Raw genomic sequence first — 22,696 nt, 5'->3', positions numbered from 1 at the left:
TGATGTAGGAGTCATGGCTTAAACTTAAGCAACATCATCGCCGGCATCAGATGGCACTTAACAAGCTGATAAAAATATTGACTGAAAAGTTTATTTTTCAGTAGCAGCATAAAGAACTACTCAAATAAACATTAACATATTGCATATGTTGCAAATTGCATGATGCTTTTAAATGTCATGTTATTCAAGGCTCACTGTGAAAGTCAGTAATGAACAAATTAAAGTAATGCTGATGGGAAAAATATATATATTTGACCTGAGCTGTAAATGTACATACAGGTCAGGCTTGCTTTAGTATTTCTAAATGATCACAATGTCTGACGTTTCACCGTGTTGTAACACTGAATCAACGGGGGGAAGTGTAGATTCATTATATGTGGTCTACAAAACACCAATGATTCCCTGGCATGGAGAAATATCAACATTACAAAATGTCAAGGTGTCACTTTTAAAGTTGAGGTCTTCTCAGCTGGTGTTCAGAAACACAACGGAACTCATTCCTGCTTTCATATTTGAACTTGGGCTGTAGAAACAATAAACAGCAGGCAGATTTAGCATTTTGGAATCAGTTTAGCTCAAAAACAAAAAACACTTATCATTTTCAGTGATTCTCTGGTAATTGCCACAAAAATATCAGCAAGAGTTTTAATATAACTAATTCTGCACAAATGGCCAAATCTTCATTTAGTAGTAACTTTGAACAGATTTGTGTAATATTCAGTGATACCTGGACACTGAAACTTAACTCCTAGAGATCACAAGTTTTACTTAAATAATCAGGAGAATTTTAATTTTGCATCATGTCAGTTTAGGAGACAATTTGCTTGTTTATAGAAATAAGGAAGAACTAGGAAAAAATTGCACAAATGCTAGCTGTGTATCCCTAAAGCTGGAGGTTGACTGCATGTCACTTTCATTTAAATCTGTATACTGAAATCCTGCTGTCTGTGGACACATTACCAGAGATTCACCCCATATCCTCTGATTTTATTGTAAAAGCAGAAAACTCTCTATAAAACACTTTTTTCTGCACTTCACTGTAAATTTAGTTCAGATGAGTTTAGTTTAACAGGTTTCCATTAATTCTTGGAACATGGTGGGAAGCTGCTCAGATCATTAACTTCTTCATATTGACTAAAGTGATCCATAACTCTCTCCTCAGGTGTCATGCTGTCTGGAACCAACGTCGTAATCAAACCATGTACAAAAAAATTACAACAAAAGTGAGAAAACCGAAGTATTAAAATGCAGGTGAATAAATCATGCATTGCAGGATTTGGCAGGAACTTATGAAAGGAAAACGGTTCATTACAGCATCCCGATAAGGATTTCAATGCCAAGGCTACTGTCATCATAAAGACCAACAAAAAACAAAAGAAATGAGGTGACAAGAGAGGTAAAGCACCATCACCATCACCTCCACCTCTTCAACCCTCCTTCAATACTTGTTCAGCCAACAGGCTCCTCTTCATGATCCAGTCTCTCTCACGCTCCTCCGGCTGATCTGACCACAGCCTTACAAATTATCTCACGTTCAGATCATGGCATGCCAACAGGCAGGCGAGAGACAAACATGGCCATTATTTATTGTGTGTCTGTGTTACTATTTCTGATACACTGGAGGTCAACAGACTTCACCTCTGGAAGGGTTTGCGGACCTTCTTCCTCCTTCTGGGGGGTTTGCCACTTTCAGCCCACGTCTCGCTGGACTCTGGCCGTTGACCCCCCGGCATGAAGAAACCTGTCTGGCTCGGGGGAGGGGAGAAGGGAGGCGCTCCAGCTCCAGCTCCAGCTCCAGCTCCAGGTGGGGGTTGATGGGGTGGACCTGAGGGGAAGAAGCCCCCATTGGCAGCCATGTCATTAGGAGGTCCTCCCTTGAAGATGCGGTTGAAGAAGTCTTGCAGATCTGCGGGGTTGGTCGGACCTGTGGCGGGCTCTGAGGGCGTCCTGAGGAAAGGAAGGTTTAAAGTACAGAGATCTTTTGTGCTGGAGCCTCAAGTGAAATGATGGTCTTTTTCTAATTTCAGAGATGGTCATATGGCAACAGCATATGAGCAGAGTAAATTATGGATAAATGTAAAAGCATTAGGGGAGACACAATATTCTATTTGAACATAAAGTACAATAAAAACAGTATAGGTTTCTTTTTTGTTAACATCACTATCACAACAATGCTCGATACAAGGGAAAGCCCCTCCTTCACACAATTAATTCTGGTAAAAAAAATGCATTGATCACAGTGGACAAACAAAAAAAGAGATAAAAAAGGATCAAAATTAAGTTATAATAATTACAGTCTTTAAAGGAAGCACATCATGCTTATTTTCAGGTCCATAACTATATTTTGGGTTTCTACTAGAACGTGTTTAAATTCTTTAATGTTCAAAGAACACATTATTTTTCTCATACTGTCTGTGTGAATGAACATACCTATATTAATCCTGTCTAAAAAAAGCTCCTTTTAAGCGCCATTAAAGTCCGCTCCCAAAAAGCCCAGACTGCTCTCATTGGTCAGTGTTTCAGGGTTTCAGAAAATGAGATATCACATACTGCAATATTTTTCATAGCACCGTGTGTCTAAAAGGAGGACTCTTTAATCTGTTCTTTTATCTTATCTTATCTTATCTGTTGATGGTATTTGCTTAATTTTTTCAAAAATGAAATCTATGGCAGATGTTAAAGATACGTAAAATTCCCTAAAACCAACCGCCAAATTAGTTTATGAGGCAAAACATAGGGCTGAACAAGGAAGAGGAGGAACAAAATTGTAAATGCTTTAGCACCATGGAGCTACAACAGAAGGGACGTACCTGTGTCGTGTGGAGTTGCTGTTGTTTTTGGAACCAAAAGAGATGTGGTACGGCACTCGGTGGGTGTCAGGAGAAATGCCTATTCGCTGGCAACCTGCCCACTCTGAAACATGACATCACAACAGGTCACATGACTAACCGGAAAAGGTGCATCTAGGAAATACTCTGAAACCATGCTCTGAAGCTTTACAGGTATATTTCACCCACAAGATGATCATTTGTATATCAATGTATACTCAGCCTGTGTAACCTTTAACTTTTTTTTTCTCAAATGCCTCTGAAGTGAACGAGGAATCAAAATAAGGAAAGAAAGTCTTTATTAATTGAAGTAAACAAAGGATGCTTTCAAACCCTCACACAACTCGTGCAGTATAATCCAAGTCTCATTTATCAAGTCGTATGCACAAATGCATTTACATTAAATGCTTAATACTATTACTACACTTTGGACTCGTCCAGACTTGCACGTACAAATAGAGCACCTGTATAAGCGTGAGTGTTTTAAGTGTGTTTTAAATAGTAGGTTTAAGCAAAGATGCATGTGTTTCTGAAGTAATAAGTATACAACTGCATAAATGAGTCTTATTATACAGCACAAGTTGTTTGAGAGTTTGTAACCAGATGTTTAGTATAGCATAGTTTTGCTCTTGTTAAGCACGGCCCCCCATTTACTTCAATTCATCAAGACTTTTCTCTTCATTTTATTTTCTGTGGAGGCATGCGATACATTCTTTAAGAATTCAAAGTAACACAAGGTCATCTTGTGGTTGAAGTATTCATAACCTGCAAATACAAGCACTTAATGGGATGGTTGCTGATAATATATGAGCTCATGCAAACTGCAGTTTGTATAACAGTTAAATTACTGATGAGGGGAGCAGATAAATCTTCACGCTCACCTGTAATATCATACACTTTGCCATCCATACAGGCAAAGTATGTGATACGTAGGCCCAACATGCTGGACTCGGCCCAGAGGTCCCCCTCCTCAGCACTATGGCAACAGTTGCACTCAGCACAGAACCGGGCTTCTGCAGGTTCACGATCCATCTCGAACCGCCTGAAAAAAACCAAAGGAAAGTTTACTTCATAAGACATGATTCAGTTGTGTGTAATACAGAATGTTTAACTTCAGTCTGAGGAAATACTTGACACTAATTCAGTTGATGAGCCACATACTTGTGTTTGCCTTCACACTTGGTACACATCATGGTGTTCATGGCTTCCTTCAGGTCATCCTGCAGCTTAGTAAGAAACTCATTCATGGACTTTGAGAGCTCGGTTGCTGCCATACGCTTCCTGTGTGGGGACGGAAAAAAGTTTGTGTCATAAACCTCACAGGCCTTAAGCATCAAACTCACTCTCTAAAAAATTATAACTATTTAACATGTGTCTAAATTGTAGGAAACTTGAATTTGGTCACATAATGCAGGGTCAGATTCCACTGCACTTACTTTAAAATAAGAAGTAAGAATATTTATTTATTATTACCAAACTGATAATACAACTTTACAACTGCAGAAAAACAAATTACTAAGGTATCAATGTAACTGGAAAAACAGATTTGAAAAACTACTGCTACTAAATAAATGTTTTTGAGGTTATTTGTTTTTAGTTTTTTTTTGCTCTTAATTTTGTCCTACTTTTTCTGTGTACTCACAACTCATACTCTCGTCGTGTCTCTGGGTTACTGACGATATCCCAGGCAGCCCTCAGAACTTTGAACGCCTCTCCAGCTCGTGGGTGTTTATTCTTGTCTGGATGGACCTGAAGTAGAAAGAACAGAGGAAAAATCTGTATGAGTAAAGAAGAAAAAGCCTCTGATACATTCGTTAGTCATTAATTCAGGCATCCAATAATTGTATATTTCACACACACCTGGACAGCCAGCTGTCTGTAGGCCTTCTTCAGTTCAGCCTCAGTGGCATGCACCTCCACACCGAGCACCGTAAAGGGGTCGAGCTCTTCTTCTGGTACCTCAGCCAAGGCCAGCAGTCTCTCCAGCTCCTGGCCTGGCTGGCTTCTCCCTGCTCTGCCGGGTGAGTCAGGGCTGGACGGTGGAACACGGCCATGCCTCCTGAACCTGCTTCGGACTCTCTCCAGCAGGGACACCACCCTCTTCCAAAACCTTGACTCCTGAAAAGCTGTCCAATAGCGTTTTGCCCTCTCGCCACCAAGACGAACCAACGCACTTTTTGCCCACTGGAAGCCGAGAATAACCAAAGCACAGAAAAGTCTCAGACAGGATAAGGCAGCTGTCTTTACCCACTTTACTAACCGAACAATTTTATCCACCATGTCTGTTCCTGTGCATTTAGTCCATTTCAGTATCCGACTAGCGTCTGCCTTCAGTCCTCCCACATCTGTGATCTTTACAAGGAGCTGCTGCCCAAGGTTGTATAGTTTCATCCCTCCAGTCTCCACACCAACTCCACAATTATGAGTTATTGTGACAATAATCTCGATCATCATGTGGACGCAGGAGATGCACCAGAAGCTCAGAGACTCTGAGAGCATCTCCTTGAAAGCTAAGACGAGCTGGTTGCCTGTCCGCCTGCGTCCTCGGTTCTGCTGATGGTGGTGGTGGTTACGTCTGCGGGTCTGCTTGTGTCGACCACCACTGGACGTTACATTGCCTTTTTGAATGGAAGAAAAAGCACTTTGACCACCCTGCTCTGAAACTGATCCACTGCTCCTCAATTTGCATCTCCGTCCAGGCCCAACGTTCCTCCAACCAGACTCCCCGTTCATGTGCTTCTCCTTCGCAGCTTCATCCTCTTCTTGATTTATAACATGCAAGTTCTCATGATCTGCAGTGTCGCTATGATCAAACCCATCTAAAACCTCCTCAGTATCCTCTTTGGCCTCAGTAGATCCACAATACTCTGCTTCACCAATTCCGGAGTCTCGTTGAGTGGCTGGATTTGGGGTGTCCTGAGATTTGAGATCTTCTTTATCTTCCTGCTCCCATTCATCATCAGTCGGTTTGGCCTCCCACTGATTAGACTCAGCTACTGAGGTGGAATCACCATCAGGGATCTCCTCGTCAGCGTCTGTAACGTCATCCATCTCCTTCTCAGCTGCTTCTCTTTCCATTTTCCTTACAGCTGTTTTATTGCAGCGCTGTGAAATCGGAATCTCATGGAAGAGGATCTAGATCCATAATCTGTGGTAAAAATTTTCCCCAGGCTCTCATAAGAAAGTGAGACTGGGGGCTCCTGAGCGTCAATCTCAGGTCAACCATATCAGCAGCCGCATCCAGGTGTCAAAAGGTATTTTTCACACCTCACATCATGCATCAGGCCGTTATCTGAAAAGCAACACGTAGAGTTCAGTTTACACCCACATTGTGAATTGGCTAAATAAAATGAGGCTAGATATGTTTTTATCAGTCGTCATAAAGTCCAAAGTACTTTCACTGTGTTCTGACATCAAATACACTAAACAATTGTGAAATCGATCATGAAAAGTAATAGTTGGTAGTTTTACCTTACACCTTCTGCTACCAGTACTACGATGATGTGATAATTCAGAGTTAAATGTTTTGTCACAACTACTACAGGGCTTTAATGAAGCTTTTCCTGGTTACATAACAAACTAAGAACGAATGAGTCGTGTCTTTGATTAATGATTAACTTAATAAACATGTGATGTTGCTGCATGACCTTTTCAGAGGCAATGTAAATAAAGACACTCCAACTTGAGATCACATTCAGATGATTAGTGGTTTGTTAATTCAGCCACTAAAGAGGAACACGAGCAACATGAACAAACGTTTTGACATTTCAGAGGCGATGAAAAGAGAGAAAAACAGACATTACAAAGTGACAACATTGAACTTAATGTAACCCTGATGGCATTCCCAGGTATGTGTCCAAGGCGGCTAATGTTAGCAGACAGACAGGGAGTTAGCATGGAGGAGCAGCGACGGACAGGCGGTGTAGGGCTAAAGTTAGCTCGACTCTGACTCAATAACCTGACTTATCTCGACTAAATAAGGTCCCAAACGAGGATAAAACGAAAGCACAGCTGCAGACTGTTCCCGTGTTTAGCTCTTAGACATCATCATTAGCTCACAACAGTAGCTGGACGAGCTAATGTCCTCTTCCTGTGGGCTCAGACGAGAGGCTAAGGCTTGTTTTGGACACCGGACGACACCAGGAAGAAAGAAAATCACTTCTATTTAACGTTCAAACAAACTAGATGTCATATATACCTCTCAGATAAGTGTGTAACCTTGTTTGTTAACAGACAGCCAAGTGCCCGTGTTGTTTTTTTTAGCCACTTCTTCTTCGCCTGCTCCTTTCCCTACTTTCTTCCAGTTTCTTCTTCTTCTTCTTCCTCCTCCTCCCGCAGCTTCTTCTTCGTGGTTTTGAAATGGTAGCAAACAGCTCGGATACCCTCTACCGCCACCCATTGGTCTGTTGGTATAGCTGGTAATTAACAAGCAGCCTTGACATCTAAAAAAAGAAAGATTCTCCATGACACATCTAGTATTCACTCTACCCATTATGTTAAATAAGATATACAGTTAAAAACACCCCTCACCCTTTTATAAGTCTCAGGAAGCTTTATACACAACATTACAAAAGACATTTGGACAAGCCTGTCCATTTGGTTTGGTCAAGGTCCCTTATCATGTCCAATTAAGGGAACTCTTAGTTCTACAAAATATATCAGAATTTAATTTAAGACAAAAGTGGAGGCCTTTGCTTGTTTTCACATGATAAGGCCCCCAAAGTTTATGGTTAGGACCGTTACAAATTGTTGGGAAATCACTTGCTCAGTCCTGTTTTTTACCAAGGAGTTTTCAAACCCTTCCTTTAACCCAATAATTGGGGAAAAGGCATCAATTTATTACGACATCATGCCTTGACTGCCTTGTTTACCTGCCTCAGCAAATCTTCTCCATATTGACACCAACTGGTCTAAAACTCTACAGTGAGGCTTTTAACAAACATTTTTAGTTTTAGTTTCTCTCCAGTTCCCCTTTCAATTATAGGATTAATTGGGAATTGTTCGAGTGTACACATACATGCTCAACTCAATGCATCTTCTTTAAAGTCAAAGATTATGGTAATATCTCCAGTTCGTGTATCTGACTTCCCACTCAGCCATACATTGTACTGCAAACTATATCATGAAACTAATTTTGCAAGCAGACATAAATACAATACTATGTAATCTATAAACCTCCTTATGTCTTAATAGAAGACCAAGTATTCAATAAACACATGGCATGAGTCTTTTACTGCTTTTTTAAAACTGGAAACCTGCTAAACCCTCAGATTGCAAGTGAAGAATAAATATATATGCAGTCACTCTCCGTGTGTGGTGTGACATCTTAGGCAAATAGCATAATATTAAACAGAAGAGTAAAAAGTCCTGGGTTGTCGACCCATGAGAATATCATGTAGCACATATATGAATTATTATTATTATTATATTCCTTTATTGATCCCCATGGGGGAAATTCAAGTGTTGCAGCAGCTCAACTACACAGAAACAGATAATAAATACACATATTATACAATAAAATAAAAATAAAAATAGAATAAAATAAAAAAAGAATACAAATAAAAAATGTACAGTATATCCACATGGGGGGGGGGGCTGTGAATGATGTCTTTCAGGGATTAGCAGAGCAGTTTATTTAAACAAATGTGTATTGGCAATATTATATATAGTTATAAATAATAGTAACAGTGGAAGTATTTATTTTGCAGATGCTGATCCTGCATGGCCAGAAAGCTATTCGATATTCACATTCAACACATGAGGTTAATTGATATTGTTAATGATTTTATGAGCTTATTTTTGGTGAATTTTAACAATAAAAAACACCACCAAAAAAATAACAACTATGAAAAATCCACCACTGTCTCATGTGTCCATTGGTTTCTATGAGACTGTCTATATGCTGACTGACTGCTGGTTCAGGGGGTCTTTCTCATGGAGAAACTCTGGGAACCCCCTACAGCTTCTGCATAAAAGGCAGGAGGGTTAATTTAAAGCCCCCACCACCGCCACCCACATCTCCAGTTCTCTACCGGGAGAGGAAGGCTCTTTTTCGGTCAGATGGCGTGCTGCAGTCCGCCCCCTCATCCTGCAGCCCACACAGACAGGACAGCCAGCAGCCAATACGCTGCTCCGGAGGAGGGTTTCTGCTGTGACTTCAGACCAGGGACGATACGCACAGAGGATTTACTACGACGATCTGAAGCTTGCAACTGGGTAAGAAACCAACAGGATAATACCTGCGGTGTGTGTGTGTGGAAAGGGTGTTTTCTGCCAACATCTGGCTCAGGAAAACTTGCCTCCAGTCGATGATTTTATCTGAGCTGGAGTCAAGAATCCAAGTGTGATTTGAATGTAACTCGCTTTTGTCTCATCGATCAGCTGAGATTAGTTTTTATTTCTTTACCAGTTTCACTCCTGGAGTACCGACTTGGAGAGACATCTTTCAGTGAAAACACTCTCTGTACGTCCGTCTACCTGACCTGAAAAAGGTAAGAGATATTTACATGTTCTCAAACATCTGTCATATGAGAACTTGAATGAATAACTTTTCTGAAAAGGTGGAAATAGTGTGGAAGAAACTATTCTGCTCCTAAGCATGCATACACTTCATATATTCATCTATTTGTATTAATGCTTCACCAAGACAAAAGCCTTTGGTACAGGTATACAGGTGCAGTCCAGATGGCAAAATCTTTATCTAAATAGATAACTTGTACTAGATTTTCTCCACCTGCAGGTATATAACTTTCGTTTCTGCTGCCTAAACTTTCCAGAGCGGCGTGCCATGTCTCTGCCACGCACACTTGGGGAGTTGCAGCTCTATCGGGTACTGCAGAGGGCCAACCTGCTGGCCTATTATGAAACCTTCATCCAGCAGGGTGGTGACGACGTGCAGCAGCTCTGTGAGGCAGCAGAGGAGGAGTTTCTGGAGATCATGGCACTAGTTGGCATGGCCACCAAGCCGCTGCATGTGCGTAGGCTCCAGAAGGCCCTCCGAGACTGGGCGGCGAACCCTGCCCTCTTCAGCCAGCCCGTCTCCAACGTTCCTCTCGGGGGTATCCCGCTGTTCAAAGTGGACGGGACGGGCGGTGGCGGATCAGCAGGCGGGCCCAGGAAGTCTGTGAGCAACGGGCAGCCGGGGTCACCGTGTGAAAGGGAAGATCGGGCGTGTCTCACTCCAATGCACAGTGGGAGTCCGAGAAGCCCTTGCTCCCAGGCTTCCCCACAGCCACCAGACACACACTACAGGGAAAAACTGTCTCCCATGGACCCACACTGGCTCAGCCCAGATCCTGATGGGAACTGCACTTTGGCATCGGCATCTGGACTAGAGGAGGAGCCGCCCAGCCCGCCTATGCTGTCAACGTATCCTCCAGGGCCCTCCACGTCTCCCAGCCCCTCCGGTTCATTTGCCCCGTCCGCCCTCTCAGCCTGGCCCGGAGGACAGCTGGATGGGGAGACGGCAAGGGCAGTGGTGGAGAGCGTGGATAGGCTCCTCAGGACCCTACCCAGGTCAGATCCTGCAGAGGTGAAGACTCTTCTTAGGATGAACAAGAAGATGGCAAAGACTGTGGGACACATCTTCAAAATGGAGTCCCAGGATGTTAACAAAGAAGAGGAGATCCGGAAGTACAGTCTCATTTATGGGCGGTTTGACTCCAAGAGGAGAGAGGGGAAGCAGCTCACACATCATGAGGTAAAAGCACCAAAGACAAGAACAAAGCTGAGCTATTTGAATGTATCACATCATGTTTCATACAGCTGAAATCATAAATATACATTTCAAACAAAAGTATGTGATTTCTCTATTATTTGCATATTTTCACAATGTCCGTCCTTCCTTCACTTTTCCTCCTCAGTTGATCATCAATGAAGCTGCAGCCCAGTTCTGTATGCGCGACAATGCCCTTTTGCTGAGACGGGTGGAGCTCTTTTCTTTGGCTCGGCAGGTTGCAAGAAAATGTGCCTACACCTCCACACTAAAGCATGCAAGGTAGGGCTGCTGCCTTTAGAGCTGACAGATCTGTTCACCAGTGACCAACACACCTCACACCTGCTGTGTCTTGATTGCTCCCCTATCTCAAGAAAAAATAAGTGAGATAATCAGGAATATAGCTTTTATTTAAGTCTGCACCCTCCACAGCAATATGGCAATTCTTCAAATACTAGGACGAGTAGCATCTTGTTATAATAAGCAACATTTGAAATAAATGAAATCATATCATAGTTGAAAAAAACACGTATGAGTCATCTTCCCACCAGTGCATTAATTTTCTCAATGAACCTGGTTCATATCACAGTGGGAATTAAGTTCCAACCTCTGTAGTGTTAATATGATAAGCTAACTTTAGCGCCACACAGGAATACACAAATCCCTTCTGTGTTTGTGAACGTGCACAAAACATTTTCAAATGATCTTTATGAAAGTAAATACCAACAGTTTTTCATCAATCCTTCAGTGTATTATTTCTAGAAAGTAAAAACAGAGCACTAATTATTGGCATATTATAACATTTAAAATGCCCTAGTAGTGTCTTAATTCCAGATATTATTTTTTATTATTTTCATATTTCCTAGTCAAATGATAAAGACCAAATTCACGAATGCTAAGACAAAAGTCCGCCTCGTGTACATTATCACATGGCATTCAAATATTTACAAGAAACATCCAAAATATATATTTGCATACAATCATTTTAATAAACAGTTCTGTTGTGTGACTTATTTTTTCTTGCTGCATCTTGTATAAAACAAAATCTTAATACAAGGTCCATTACTGGCTTTTTTCTTTCTGAACCTTCAGCCTCCATCTGCTGATGGAGACCTTGCAGTTAAAAGCTTTGCAAACGCAATAACTCTAAAGTGGACCTTGAGTCAAGATTATTTTTTGTCAAATAACTTGTTCCCGAGGTCAAAAAAGAACCTTCATGTTTAGTTGGCTCGATTTTTTTCTTCCTGCAGAACAAATGCAGATGAGAACAGTGTTGTGTCCCAGAAGAGAGCGAGACATGAGGTGAGTCAACAACATTCAGTGTTCAACATTCAGTGATGAATGTGGGATTCTAACACACGACCTTGTGTGTAAACATAGCCAAAGTCCATCTCACTTTTCAGTAATTTGAAGTGGGTCAGTAGCACTACATTGACAGTGATGTGCTTTAGGTAATCGGGCCTGAGAGTGTGTCGTTGGTTCTCGGAGTTGAGGGCTCGGAGGGCTTGACCCAGAGGGCAGACGATGACAGCTTATCTGCAGAGAGCCTCGACAGTGTGTCTCATGGTAAAGACTTCTGATGTATGTCGTAAAAAATATTTTTTTGTATAAGCTGTAAACTTTAGTCAAATATAATTTACATCCAAATCTGTCTGTCCTGTTAGACATCGGCTCACAGTGCAACCAGTCTCCATCCCCCCGTCCCCACACCGACACGTCCAACCCTGCCAACTGGAGTCGCCATCTCATACAGCAAACACTAATGGATGAAGGGCTGCGATTGGCTCGGATGGTGTCACATGATCGGGCTGGCAAGATCAGCCTAGGGTCAGAAAGAACACACTCTACAGGTGACTTTTCCAATAATGATTTACCAATATTATGTCTTCAATGAAAGACACAGAATAAAAGGTTATTTTGCAATGTTTGTCCAACTTTGTTCAGGTTAAAGTTTGACAATTTGGAAAATACTGTAATATTTGTTTAGGTTTCTGACTTATATTTAAACAATAGATTTAAAGCTACTGACAGTTAGCTTAGCATAACACAAAGACTGGAAATAAGCCTCTGTCCAAAGGTAACAAAATCCACTTATCAGCTCCTGTATAACAAACATATTGACATGCTCTATCATGTTTGTTTTATGTGTGATAAAAAACAAATATAAATTTATTTTTTGCTAGAAGCAGTTTTACTCTAACGTTTTTTAAGAGATTAAAGAAACAACCTATAATGTATTAAATAGTGATCTTTAGAGGTAGATTTTTTGTAAACCTCGGACAGAAGCAGGCCAGCTCTTTCCCCGTTTCCAAACTTTATGCTAAGCTAAGCTAAGCTAAGTGTCTGCCGGCGATCGCCTCATATTTTACGTAAAGACATTACGAGAGTGGTGTCAATCTTCTCATCTAAAGCTCTGCAAGAAAGTAATTAAGCTTATTTCCCAAAATATCAAACTACTTCTTAAAGTTGGAATATGAGGGGGGGGGGAATAAAAGAGAGCAAGTACATGTTGGGGTTGAATTGAAAACGACAGACAGAGACTCCCTAACCTTTCCTAACAATGAATATTTTATAGCTCTACAGCTTGAACTGTAGTGAGTCACAATCTCTCTGAGGTGACGCCTCCCACCATGCACAGCTGAACTCCACCAGACTGTAAATTAGAGAGGATAGAAGTTAGAAGGGGAAACAGAAGGAGGTGTAGAGCGATATAGAGAGAGGAAAAGAGTGTGTGGGGGGGTGTTACACTGTTATAGCACTTCTTTAGTACCCTGTTACTGTAGCATTTTTCTGATGCATCACAGCTTCTCACAAGAAAGGAAAAAAAAAGCAAGTGATCTGGGCAAGTTAGTCGTTCTAGGCTGTGAAGGCCAGGAGAAGAGATGAAGTGAGGAGAAGAAAGCCAGCAAAGACATGAGGGGGCGAGGAGGGAGGGGGGGCAGAGGAAGTACTCTGTGGGCGGCAGAATCGGACCCCCCTCTCGGCAGCAACTGACGTCAGAGTGTGTTAGGTGCGTGGGCTGAAGGGCGGGATGGATGGGCGTGGGGGCGAAGGAGTGGGAGGTAATTGGAGGGGCGTTGCATTGACTCACCAAGCGACAGTGTACAAAAATAAAACCTGTGGGCAGGGAAATGGCACAGTCTTTTTTATACATCTTCTCCATCTACCAAAAGAACTGCAGAAATCACAAAAAATGACATATGTTTCATCTCTGACGTCGATCTCCCTCACTTTGTCTTGGTTTTTTTCTCTCTCTCTCTCTTTCTCTCTCTCTAACTCATCCACCTTTCCTTCGTTCGTATCGCCTATTAATCAGAACTTTTTATCACTTCCTGTCAACGTCACTGTTTTCTGCCATAACTTATCCTCCGTCTTATCGTCAGGATATAATTTCCCATCATTAAAACATTTAAATAATGAATTGAAATAAAAACCACATGTATTTTTTTCCATGGATGTTGCTGAATATGTGCTATTAAATTTGTGTGTGATCCCAAATTACTTTCCTCATAAGTTATTATATCACAGCTTGCTGTTAGAGCACATGTACACATGGGGGTATCTTAATGAGCAAATAAAGAAATTAATAATCAGTAAATTAATAATCAATTTCTTGGGAAACTATTTAAGTGCTATTTACATCTACAACTTCTCTTGCAAGCTAATGAATGCACATCAGCGGTAATGGTTATAATATGAATACACAATGAACACCAACTTCTGTTTGGTTTATTTACGCATCTTGTTCACTTGATTTGTTGACTGCATCGCTGCCGTATCATTAGCCCACGACTAATCAAACTTGTGATACTGGAGACTTTTTGTTATTCAACAGTTTGGGTGGTTCATATAAACCATAATGACTTCATTGCGAAGTACATGAGAGTTTCTTGCTGAATTCCCCAAACTATTGTTCAAAGGTCTTAAAACACTGCTTGCATCTTGATTACTGTGTGTTTTCACTTTATCAGTAATATGAAAACTGTCCGTCTGGTCATTGTAAAACTGTGTGCTGTTCATCTTGCGTTCAAAGCGTTTAACAAAAATATGTGATGCAAAAACTCATAAGGCTAGACATATTTTATTTTCCTTTCATTTCCCAGTTGATTGACACAGCTCACAGTAGTTTTAGAGTAGATGTTACAGACAAAGTAGATCCATTCATGACCTTAATGCCACTTGCTTTAGTCTGGAATCGCTGTTAGAGCTCTTAATATACTTTTTAGTGGTTCTCTTAACTAGGATTTGTTCTTAAAGTGACTCCAAAGTTAATTCATTGTATCAAGTCTCATAGTAAACTTCACCTCTCTCCACAGAACATGACAGTAAAGTGGAGAGGCGGAGCTTGATAACAGCATGCAGGAGCAGCAGCCCTTGCATCATCAAAGACGACTCTAATCACCGTGGGAAATGAAAACGCTCAGCTTTCGTCAGGGAACTTGTCCTCAGGCCGGCCGCTGAACTCCACTCAGAGTCTGCTGTACTGGCTGCTACATACGCCCACGTCTGATGAGGAGAAGACTCTTATCGACTCCAAAATGAATATAGTAATTGTCCGAATTTACCAGCGACTGATCCCATAAACCTGCAGTGATTCCTAAACTTTTTTGATCAAAAATGTTCTGTTTAGTGGATACACTTTTTGTTTATTTTCCTTTTAAACATATGGACTAGATGTCCTGCAGATTTTAGCTGATAGTTGAAGAATTTACTGATTTTATCAGGAAGAACCTGATATTTTATCAAGTTAGACAGTTTATTTATAGTTCCGTTTGTTGACATGCCAACTGTTTCAGATGGGCTCGACACAGCAGGGGGCACTGCAACTTAAAAAATGACAACTTACTCCAGTAACATACTGTAGTTATGTCAAGGAAACTTGATTTCATTGGAAGACTTTTAGCTGCGTTTTCAAGAATTCACAATCCATAAAATGTTTGATAACTCTCAGCAGCTCCTCACCCTCAGGAAACAAATGGATTTTCTGGTTTTAAAGTCAGTGTATTCTTAAGGATTCAAAGATAGAGATAAATAAAGCCAGTGGATTAGTGAACGGCACACACTGATCTAGATTTCCCGTAAAAACGAAGCGCTGTCAGGTTCAGAGGCCTTTTGTCCTTTGCTGCATCGTCTAATCTCCTATGAGTTTTGAACACGCATGCTGAGGGTTATGAGATATAAAGCCGCAGGTCTTCATCATCTTCTCCCTCACATCTTTATGTAATATTTTGCACAAGCAGCTGAAATGGTGTTTTGTAAGAGATGATACTTCAGGCTATTCATTATCTGTAGTTATGTGAAAATGTTCTCAGAACACCTAAATCTGAACTCGGTGGCATGAGATAAGAACACTGATGCTTTTTGATTTCAGTTAACTTCTCAGTTGCCTCTCTCTACACATCAGGTTTCAGTGTCAGCTTCAGGGTCTTGCTCCGGGGCCGTCAGCAGGGAGGATGCTTGCTGTCATCAGCGGCTCTCATCTTTACTTTAATGTTGCTCCCAAAAGATGCCACTGTACAGCCTGTGACTGCATTCAAAACTACAATGCAAGATTTAGCTAATGAAGAATAATTACCATAGCATTTTTAGAAAATGTGGTGATTAGTGTAGATTTTTAATGCAATTAGGTGTAGCGGAAGCATATGGCAGTGTGTTGTTAGGATGATTTCTGTAGTCTTAGATATTAATTATGAACCGTCAGTTTCCCTCATTTGTCCTTAAAGACTTATTGTCACTTAGGGTGACTAATCTCTCTTTACTAAGCTTTAGACATAAAAGAAAACACACGCAGAGGTTTACAAAAAAAATATCATGGTGCTTAACTCTTGATACAGCAGCTTCTGCAAGATCCCTCAGCCGATATGTCCCTGTTTAAAATTATGACAATGTTTTCAGACTTCATGTAACGACAAGGCTTGTGTTGATAATAGCTAAAAAAATGATTTTTGTATACTTAAGTGTGTCAGTGAGGTAGCTTGCTGTGCATCAGTTACAATTGCCTGTCTCTTGAGCATTAGTAACCTCCTCAGTTTATTACGTTGCAAAACAGATTATTTATTTTGTTACATTTCAATAAATGTTATTTTATTGCTTAAAGTGTGTTGCATTGTTCTCGACAAAGAATCATTGTTTCTTGGCAGTTCTGATGTGTGGAAGAGGCTGCAGGAACTGCGTCACACAGGCAGCAACACCTCTGCTGTCGTCTGGTTTGTTGCACTCACGCTCTGCACCGATCAGCCCTGAAGCCGGCATGACTCACCTGTACCAGCCATGTCATCAGCAGCTCACACACACATGCACACACACACACACACCCACACATCCTCCCTCGCTTGTTTTTTAGACGGAGAAGTTAAAATCCATACGTCAGAGAACCTCAAGCTGTTGTAAGATGTCAAAACCACAAATGTTCACTGTTTTTCCTTATGTGTAACATAAGATCATTCATCAATCAATAATTCAGCAGTGTCTATTGATTGGTCGACCCATACACCATTTTGGCGGGACTGAAAATACTGTACTGATTGCAATGATCCACTGACTTTTCCTCTTGTGCCACCATGAGGACAACATTTTTATTTTTTATTGAAATATCTCAACAACTATAGAATGGAGTGGAGATATTCTTGGTCTCCAGAGGATGATGAGCGCCACCATCAGGTCAACATTTTTCTTTATCTAACGCTTTGGTTTATGGCCAAATACCTGCGAAGCTATGACATCCCCAACAGCTTCAGTTTAACTTTGTGTTTATTGCTAAAACTATATTAGTAAAAATCAACATGCTAACATGCTAGCTCAAAGCACTGCTGGCTTTACTGTAGACTCTTTTTGAGTCATATTGAATTTCACTTTCGCCATCACTGGACCAATTAAAAGACATCTGGTCAGATGCAAAAAGTGATGTTTATATGAAAAGTTTAATTTACCTTTTCGATCACACAAGAGCATATTATCCATGTTGGTTTTCTTTACTGTGACTGTTAGAGCAACAGCCAATGTGGCAGCAGATGAAGGGTGCCGTCATCATCATTCAGCTGTCAGCACCACTAATAGAGAGATAAGTCTATTTTTAGCCCATGATTCTCTCAGTAACACAGAGCTGAGCAGCAGACAGCTGATCAGTTAAATGCCTAACAGCAAACATTTAAAAAGCACCAGGAAGATTGTTAATAAAATTAGGAAATCTCTGCATATCTGCATACAATTTTTTTTATAGGATAATCCAGATGAGCATTCAAATGTCTCCTTTTAAATGTCTCCACTGCATGCAAATGTCGGCAATGTTTATCAGGATATTTCCCAAAGCTGAAAGTGTCTGTGGAGTCTGTTTGTCATGCAAATTCCCCAAAATGAATATAATAAACTAAAATAATAAACTTAAAGGGGAACTTTCCCAATTTTCAAAATTCACACAAGTTATTTCTGTGGTCTCAAACATCAACAACTCTCTCCCAAATACAAAATCTAAAGAGCTAAAACTCAACTTTGTGATTTTATCATGTAAAAAGTATAATAATAATAATAAAAATGTTGAAATTTGCATCTAAAACTAAGGTAAACAAAGCTTCCATTACATAAATGCCATTGCATACTGAACCCCTTTAATAAGGTCAGAAACAACAGCTAGCTGAAACAGGAATGATTAACAAGGACGGCAGTAGATGCCCCGCCACTTTTGCTATAAATTGATGGTAAAAACACATGAAAACTACAATGACATCAAGGTTTCAGATAGAAAGGTAGAATAGTAGGCCAACAATGCCTTAACATCACAAATGTTTTAAATTTAAATGTATTTGATCATTTATTCCTCTGTATATACTTTTTATATTTTTAGTTACAAGCAAGCCATCAGGCTCTATACATGCTTCAAACACATATGTATTATCTCATATTGTAGAGCAGTGTTTCTATTTACTAGGCATTATAATTCACCAACACAGAAAAAGTATTTTCCCAAGTTTGAATTTTCTAGTGAAATCATTGGCTAAATTAGAGCAACTAGGGAGGAACACAGTCACATTAGGTATGTGAAGTAGGATGCCTTTAAATGATAAATGAATTATACAAACTCCAACTGCAAGTTGAAACTAGTGGATAATTACAGTGGATAATTACAATAATTCACACTATCATAGGCTTTCACATTGTAAATGAAGTAGCTTAAACAGTTAGCTCAAAGGAAAGAAATATCTGGTCATGCAGGTAGTTCTGGTATAATTTTCCCCAGTGGGGATTGGGTTAGGTTCATTTTACTTTCTACGGAATAAATAGTTCCTATAAAAAGGTCTGTGGATGGATAAGTAAAAACCTTGACAAATAAAATCATGGCACAAGATATAGTAAAGTAGCTGTGAGCGGGATGTGTTTCTTGTGTTAATTTGGGTGAACTGAGCCTTTATAAATACAATATCTCAATACTTTCACACACAATTGAATCATAAGAAGTTTTCCACCCTTCCTTATACATCTCAGAGACAGAAAAAGATGGCAGCATCAGCCTCTGCACAGTTCATCTAGCAAACGGCTAAACATTATGTTGAGCAGGTCTATCTAAATGCTATTTGCAAAGATCAGGTTAACCCAGTTACACATGCTCCATCACAGCATATCAAATGAAGACACAGCTCGTATGTCAGGAGGAGAAGAACGATCCATTTAGTTTAGGTGACGTGGGTGTAAAGATGGCGTAGGAACTCTCCCCTGGTTGACGTGTCTCCAGGGAAAACCGCCTGGCAGAACTCACAAACGTGAGACTGCATCGCCACGTCTGACATCAGCAAGCCGTCAGATTGACTCAGCAAGTCTCTAGGCAGGGACGGACTGTCCGTCGCAGGCATCTGACACAAACAGAGAGGACAAGATATGGTAAAAATCCAAGGACAGATTTGAAATCCCCTCACCACCACAGCTGGGATTATAGTCCTGTTAAGACACCTACCCCCACTGTGTGCTTTTTCCTATCTCTACTATGATGATCTGCTTGGCCAAGATGATGTGAGACACCTGAAGAGGCTCCTTGCAACCTTGTGAAGTCAAAGCTTAACAGGGGTGCAACCATTTGCTCCAATGACCCGTCTTTCTTTCCCTGATGAGGCAAATCCACACAGAGCTTTGACATGTCTTCAGTGAGGAGATCAGCAAAAGTCCCCATGTTTGGAGAGAGCTGATGGACGCCACGCTGTGCTGCTGTGGTTGTTAGTGCGTGAGGTCCTTCATAGAGAGATACAGGGATTTCTTGGGTACACTGGACGGGGATGGACATCATATCACGTAGCTCTCCATTAGGAACATTGGCACCTGCAGACAGAGAGTTTTAGGTGTGTTTAGTGAATCATGGCAGACGTTTTTATGAACATTGGAATTACAAAAGGTTTTTACAGGGACCTTGCTGTTTCTGCAGAGCGGTCGTGAGTTGATGTAGCAGAGCAGCCTGTCTCATGCAAAGTGACCTCAGAAGAAGGAACTGCCGGTACAGTTCACTGTACGCTTCCTCCATCTCACCAGCTCAGGGATCTGCAGCTAGTAAATAGAGGAAACTACATTTAAATAAAACACTCAGTATGACTGGCGGCATATGAGGAACAAGACTAAGAGTCTACAGCTAATCTTGCAGCTCGCTAACTCAGGTACAGTGGAGCTTTGAGCTAAATGTAACGTCAGTATGCCAAAATATTAAAAATGACAACACTAAGTAAATATATGCCAGATTCACCATCTTAATAAGCACTTTTCACAGCAGCCACTTTGACTTGTTGTAGCAGTGTAAACACAGATGTAATAAATAACATTAATTATGGCCTGGTTCCATTTAGGTGGACCAGGGCCCTGGTACTGTGCATGCTGGCTCACTGGAATGATTGTGACACACGAAATAGAATGGGACCATAATTCATTTTATCAATTTATCATTATCAAATTTTATGTGAAATATCACTATATCCAGCTTACACACGGATCCATAGACATTCATTTTAAATTTGTCATGAATTCACACACACTGCACCTTAATCAGCTGAATTTCTTTGGATTTGATTTATTCAGTCAACAGCTTAGTTGGTAAAGCGGCTCGTCCTTTATTCACAAGGTTGCCATTTCGATCCTCAGCTCCTACTGTCCGCATGTAAAAGTGTCCTTAAGTGAGCACTGAACCTTAAGAGGCTCCCCGGGCGCTTTACAGCAGCCCACTGCTCCTACAATACTTAGGATGGGTTAAATGAAGAGTATACATTTTTTGTTTGTACCAGTATGCATGGGACAATTCTAATTAAGGTTACTTTTTTTATTATTCCCTGACATTACGTTTTCAAAATATAATGTAAAATATATATATATGTACACACACATGTATACCCTGCAGGTGGGAATGTAGGAAACAAACAAGTTCTAGTTTTGCAAATTATATATTTTTTTATTTACAATTCCAACAAGGACTCATCTAACTTCCCATAAGGCCTATTCAAACGCCAATACCTTGGTCCTGCTTTCTTTTTTCTGGCTCTTTATGATGAAGTGAATTTAAACATACAACACACTGTCTGGTGTATCACCCTGAATAAACTTACCCCTCATAAGCTCATCTGTCGCTGCTCCAAGAATTCAGGACTCCTTGTCATTTCATACAGCTGTGCTCAGCTTCCTCCATCCCCAACAAGCTTCCTGCTATAGACAAAGAATCAAACAGCTTCAGAATGTAAATACAGACTCAAAGCATATCTACGGGGAACCACAACAACACATTTGTGACAGCTGAACAAGTTCTCAAGGTGAGGTCTTACCAGCCACAGTGACTGTATGATATGTCTGTTTACCCCCAGGTGTGCTAATGTGTTAGGAAATGTTAACCATGAGGAAGTGGCTCTTGCAAACAGGGAAGTGAAACCCCCTTTCCATTAAAAATGAACCTCACCATCACTAAGTTAGACTGTTAAATATAAATATTTTTTAGCATAGACTCAAAAGAGGAAAAAGTCAGGCTGCTTTTGTACAGTGCTATTTTTTTTTTTTAAGATTTTGTCCTCACATTGCACCAAAGCATCGCTCCATCTTTGATTTTAAAATGTTTAATGATGAGTATCAGAAGAAATAGAAGATAGAGGGGCAAGAGGAAAAATTTAAATGGAGCAAAATTATTTATACTTTTGAGTATTTTAATCTTTACAAATGCAGCATATTTTATGATATCATTAAACTGTAGGCTCTGTAAACACAACCATAGTTAGTTTTCACATGGAACACATGACATACATAATAAAGAGTAAAAGTCTAAAGTTACAAACATTGGAAATACTCAAGTACAAAGTAAGAAAAACACTGTTTAAATCATGCTTATGTACATTACTTGAGTTAATGTTAATATGTTTAAAACACCTATGTATGTCATGTGTTCCAGTGTCGTTCATCATACGTTTTCCACAATGCAACAGGTTGACCAGAAAGTCAAATATATCTCCCTTTTTACACAAAGATGAGGGCAAAAGAATACATGAAACTAAGTCGACTCCTTCCAAAACTGTACAAGCCTTGTTGTTGCTCTTCTCCCTTTTCACTAGGCTGTGTTCCCCAAAATGATGAGTGATTTAGTGTCTGCCTCATCACTGACTCCAGTCTAATGTTTCAGTCTATCTGATACATTACAACTGAGCTGTATCAATAACACCAGCTTCTTTGGTTTGTGTGTTTTATGGGTTAAAAGGATTCTTGTAGTTCTCACTGGGATGTTGATCAGGTGTTCAGCAGCTCAGTCAACGAGGAAGAACACTGGTTCTTCTGTCTTCTAGCAGGGAGAAGTTGATATATTTGTTGATATATTTGTGATACAAATCATCTTCAAAACGAGTAACTGTCTCACTGACCTCACATGAATCGCAGTTGTGTATTTGTCTCTGTAATGTGGAAATGAAGAGTCACACTTTTAACTTGTTTGCTCAGTTTGCTGGTAAAATGCGGAAATCAATCCTTAATTCATTTTCTCTTCTGCTTTTTCCCAGCTGTAAATCATATATATACATATATATATATGTATATATACATATATATATTAACTTACCCTAAAAAGCATCGATCATTCCCAATAGGAAGTGCAGACGTGGTTACTGATGATGAGGATAAACCTTCCTCTGATCAAGGTCCGCATTTTACTACGATGACG

The 22,696-nt window shown here is 40.3% G+C and overlaps 3 protein-coding genes across 4 annotated transcripts; 1 reads left to right on the top strand and 2 right to left on the bottom strand.

Moving 5' to 3' along the window:
- Positions 1–1,626: 1,626 nt before the first annotated feature.
- dnajc14 (DnaJ (Hsp40) homolog, subfamily C, member 14) lies at positions 1,627–7,118 on the bottom strand. Its single transcript, XM_054616928.1, has 7 exons — positions 7,027–7,118; positions 4,689–6,120; positions 4,471–4,577; positions 3,990–4,109; positions 3,710–3,870; positions 2,811–2,913; positions 1,627–1,947 (listed from the first exon to the last, which is right to left on the bottom strand). Exons 2-7 carry the CDS (start codon positions 5,904–5,906, stop codon positions 1,635–1,637), a joined length of 2,022 nt encoding a protein of 673 aa, XP_054472903.1. The 5' UTR covers positions 5,907–6,120; positions 7,027–7,118; the 3' UTR covers positions 1,627–1,634.
- Positions 7,119–9,236: 2,118 nt separating this feature from the next.
- On the top strand, positions 9,237–16,574 carry nab2 (NGFI-A binding protein 2 (EGR1 binding protein 2)). Its single transcript, XM_054617258.1, has 7 exons — positions 9,237–9,319; positions 9,605–10,527; positions 10,691–10,824; positions 11,793–11,844; positions 11,994–12,108; positions 12,207–12,392; positions 14,859–16,574. The coding sequence occupies exons 2-7, from the start codon at positions 9,616–9,618 to the stop codon at positions 14,954–14,956; spliced, it is 1,497 nt and encodes a 498-aa protein (XP_054473233.1). The 5' UTR covers positions 9,237–9,319; positions 9,605–9,615; the 3' UTR covers positions 14,957–16,574.
- Positions 16,575–18,319: 1,745 nt separating this feature from the next.
- On the bottom strand, positions 18,320–22,690 carry zgc:113184 (uncharacterized protein LOC553745 homolog). 2 transcript variants are annotated; one of them, XM_054617334.1, is made up of 5 exons: positions 22,595–22,690; positions 21,111–21,207; positions 19,933–20,067; positions 19,487–19,845; positions 18,320–19,385 (listed from the first exon to the last, which is right to left on the bottom strand). In XM_054617334.1, the coding sequence occupies exons 3-5, from the start codon at positions 20,042–20,044 to the stop codon at positions 19,209–19,211; spliced, it is 648 nt and encodes a 215-aa protein (XP_054473309.1). In that variant the 5' UTR covers positions 20,045–20,067; positions 21,111–21,207; positions 22,595–22,690; the 3' UTR covers positions 18,320–19,208. The 2 variants fall into 2 exon arrangements, with proteins under 2 accessions (XP_054473309.1, XP_054473310.1); XM_054617335.1 differs by having other exon boundaries at positions 21,111–21,204.
- Between the last annotated feature and the right edge of the window lie 6 nt (positions 22,691–22,696).

The sequence above is a fragment of the Anoplopoma fimbria genome, chromosome 17, assembly GCF_027596085.1.
Source record: "Anoplopoma fimbria isolate UVic2021 breed Golden Eagle Sablefish chromosome 17, Afim_UVic_2022, whole genome shotgun sequence".
Taxonomy (NCBI): domain Eukaryota; kingdom Metazoa; phylum Chordata; class Actinopteri; order Perciformes; family Anoplopomatidae; genus Anoplopoma; species Anoplopoma fimbria.
Note: the sequence above shows the minus strand (reverse complement) of the source record. Positions and strands in the feature narration are given on the sequence as shown.

Coding starts and splice junctions, on each gene's coding strand:
- dnajc14 (XM_054616928.1), bottom strand. CDS start 5,906: ATGGAAAGAGAAGCAGCTGAGAAGGAGATGGATGACGTTACAGACGCT. Junction 4,578..4,688: donor ACAGACAGCTGGCTGTCCAG/GTGTGTGTGAAA, acceptor TTTCTACTTCAG/GTCCATCCAGACAAGAATAA. Junction 4,110..4,470: donor ACACGACGAGAGTATGAGTT/GTGAGTACACAG, acceptor GTCCCCACACAG/GAAGCGTATGGCAGCAACCG.
- nab2 (XM_054617258.1), top strand. CDS start 9,616: ATGTCTCTGCCACGCACACTTGGGGAGTTGCAGCTCTATCGGGTACTG. Junction 10,528..10,690: donor AGCAGCTCACACATCATGAG/GTAAAAGCACCA, acceptor TTTCCTCCTCAG/TTGATCATCAATGAAGCTGC. Junction 11,845..11,993: donor AGAAGAGAGCGAGACATGAG/GTGAGTCAACAA, acceptor GATGTGCTTTAG/GTAATCGGGCCTGAGAGTGT.
- zgc:113184 (XM_054617334.1), bottom strand. CDS start 20,044: ATGGAGGAAGCGTACAGTGAACTGTACCGGCAGTTCCTTCTTCTGAGG. Junction 19,846..19,932: donor CGCTCTGCAGAAACAGCAAG/GTCCCTGTAAAA, acceptor CTCTGTCTGCAG/GTGCCAATGTTCCTAATGGA. Junction 19,386..19,486: donor GGAAAAAGCACACAGTGGGG/GTAGGTGTCTTA, acceptor TGTTTGTGTCAG/ATGCCTGCGACGGACAGTCC.